Consider the following 2,506-nt stretch of genomic DNA (forward strand, 5'->3'; position numbering starts at 1 on the left):
GCCTTTTCATTTTGTTGATTATTTCCTTTGCTTTTTGAAGCTTTTGAGTTTTATGTAGTCCACTTTTCTATTTTTGACCTTGTTGCCTGTGATTTTCATGCCAAATCCAAGAAATCATTGCCACCAACAATGTCAAAGAAGTTTTTCCCTAGCTTTTTCTCTGAGGAGTTTTAGAGTTCCAAGTCAGTGTTTACATCTTGCTTAAAAGTGGAATATTATTTGTCCATAAAAAAAAAGCAAATCCTGCCATTGGGACAACATGGATAAGCATACAGACATTATTATAAGTGAAATAATCCAGTTACAGAATGACAAATATGGCATGATTCCACTTATATGAGGTTTTAAAAATAGTCAAAGTCATAGAAGCAGAGAGTAGAATGAATGGTAGTTGTCAGGGGCTGGGGGGAGAGAGAAGTTGGAAATTGTTTTCCAATGGGTATAAAGTTTTTTTATTCATGATGAATAAGGCTATAGTTAACAATATGGTATTGTGCATTTTATAATATGTTAAAGGGATGGATCTTATGTTGTGTTCAATAAAAAAAGACTACAAAGGAACAGAAGGGAATTTTTCCAGGTGATCAATATGGTTAGTACCTTAGTTTAGTGATGGTATCATAAGTGTATGCATATGCACAATCTCAACAAAATGTGAATTATTTGGTATATCAATTATACCCCAATAAAACTAAAAAGGAGCAAATACAAAGAACCTACAGAAATTCTCACCCTAAATGGTGAAAGGCTGATTTCTTCACCATAAATTCAGGGAAAATATAATGATGTCAGCTATCATCATGTATATTCAACAAAATATTAAAAGTTCTAGTGAAGGTAATTAGAGAAGACAAATAAATAAAAGATAACTATATTCGAAAAGAAAAAGCAAAACTGTCTTTATCTGTAGATGACATAACTTTGCATGTAGAAATTCCCAAGGATCCACTAAATATCTGTTAGAAGTAATAAATGAGTTTATGAACTTTGCAAAATACAAAATAAATTGCAAAAATCAATTGTATTTCTTTACACTAGCAATAGACAATCCAAAAACAAATCTTTCTTTTTTTTTTTTTTTTTTTTGGAGGATTCACACTTCTTATATTCAAAACTTACTACAAAGCTACAGTAATCAAGACAGTGTGATACCAGCAGAAGAACAGGCTTATAAATCAACAGAACAGAGCTAAACCCAAACATTTATGGGCAAGTGATTTTCGACAAGGGTGTCAAGACAATTCAATGGGGACAAATAGTCTTTTCAACAAACAATGCTTAGGACAACTCAATTATCTACATGTAAAAAAAAAACAAGCTGAATCCAATCTCACACCATAAACAAAAATAACCTCAAAATGAATCAAAGACCTAAATGTAAGAGATAAAACTATACAATTCTTGGAAGAAAACACGTGCAAATCTTCATCACCTTGAATTAGGCAATGCATTTTAGATATGACACCTAAAGCACAGGCAAACAAAGAAAAAAAATAGATAAGTTGGATTCCATCCCCCCCCAAATTTTTTTAAATTTTATTTATTTATTTTTGGCTGTTTTGGGTCTTCACTGCTGCACACAGGCTTTCTATAGTTGCAGCAAGTGGGGGCTACTCTTTGCTGTGGTGCGTGGGCTTCTCATTGCGGTGGCTTCTCTTGTTGCGGAGCACGGGCTCTAGGTGCACAGGCTTCAGTAGTTGTGGCACATGGGCTCAGTAGTTGTGGCCCACGGGCTTAGTTGCTCCACGGCATGTGGGATCTTCCCGGACCAGGGATTGAACCCATGTCCTCTGTGTTGGCAGGCAGATTCTTAACCACTGCACCATGAGGGAAGTCCGGATTTCATCAAAATTTAAAATTTTTGTGCTTCAAAGGGCACTACTGATTCAGCTCTCAGTTCCAGGCCTTTGGCTTTTAGTCTTGAGTCAATAAATTTTTCTTTTTCCTTAAGAAAAGTCAAATTCTGGTTTGCCCAGAACTGTTGGTTCCATTCTTGTGTTTCTTGTCTTAATTCTCTTAACTTTTGTTCCAATGGTGATTCATTTTCAGGGATGTAAAAGTGAACAGGTCTAAGGTTTGAATATTTATCTGGGGGTCCTATCCAATCATGGCAAGATTTCCTTGGAGGGCAGAATCTTGAGACCCGGCTCGGCACGGCATCCCTGCGCTCACCGCCGCGCTCGGGGGCGAGCTGGCAGCCGCCGCTGGAGAAGGTGCGGCAGAGACGAAGCAGGGCCCTTCTTGGGGGTCGCAAGGCCGCCATGGCTGCCGTCCGGCGGCCCAAGAACAAATCTTATAAAAATCAATTTACAATAGTATCACAGAGAATAAAATACACAGAAAAAGTTAATAGAAGTGCAAGAATTGCCCAGTGTAAACCAAAAAACACAGTGTTCTGAGAAAATAAAGAAGATCTACATAAATGGAAAGATAGCTCATATTCTTGTATTGGGAGGCTTAGTGTTGTCAGTAAAGCAATACCCCCAAGTTGACCTATAGTTTCAAC

The 2,506-nt window shown here is 37.3% G+C and overlaps 1 protein-coding gene across 1 annotated transcript; it reads right to left on the bottom strand.

Annotated features, from left to right (window-relative positions):
- Window positions 1–1,852: 1,852 nt before the first annotated feature.
- Window positions 1,853–2,263, bottom strand: LOC132370242 (cytochrome c oxidase assembly factor 8-like). Its single transcript, XM_059929968.1, has one exon. The coding sequence runs from the start codon at window positions 2,261–2,263 to the stop codon at window positions 1,853–1,855; it is 411 nt and encodes a 136-aa protein (XP_059785951.1).
- Between the last annotated feature and the right edge of the window lie 243 nt (window positions 2,264–2,506).

This window comes from Balaenoptera ricei, chromosome 8, assembly GCF_028023285.1.
Source record: "Balaenoptera ricei isolate mBalRic1 chromosome 8, mBalRic1.hap2, whole genome shotgun sequence".
Taxonomy (NCBI): Eukaryota; Metazoa; Chordata; class Mammalia; order Artiodactyla; family Balaenopteridae; genus Balaenoptera; species Balaenoptera ricei.

Excerpts from the sequence above, each read along its gene's own strand:
- LOC132370242 (XM_059929968.1), bottom strand. The coding sequence starts at position 2,263 with ATGGCGGCCTTGCGACCCCCAAGAAGGGCCCTGCTTCGTCTCTGCCGC.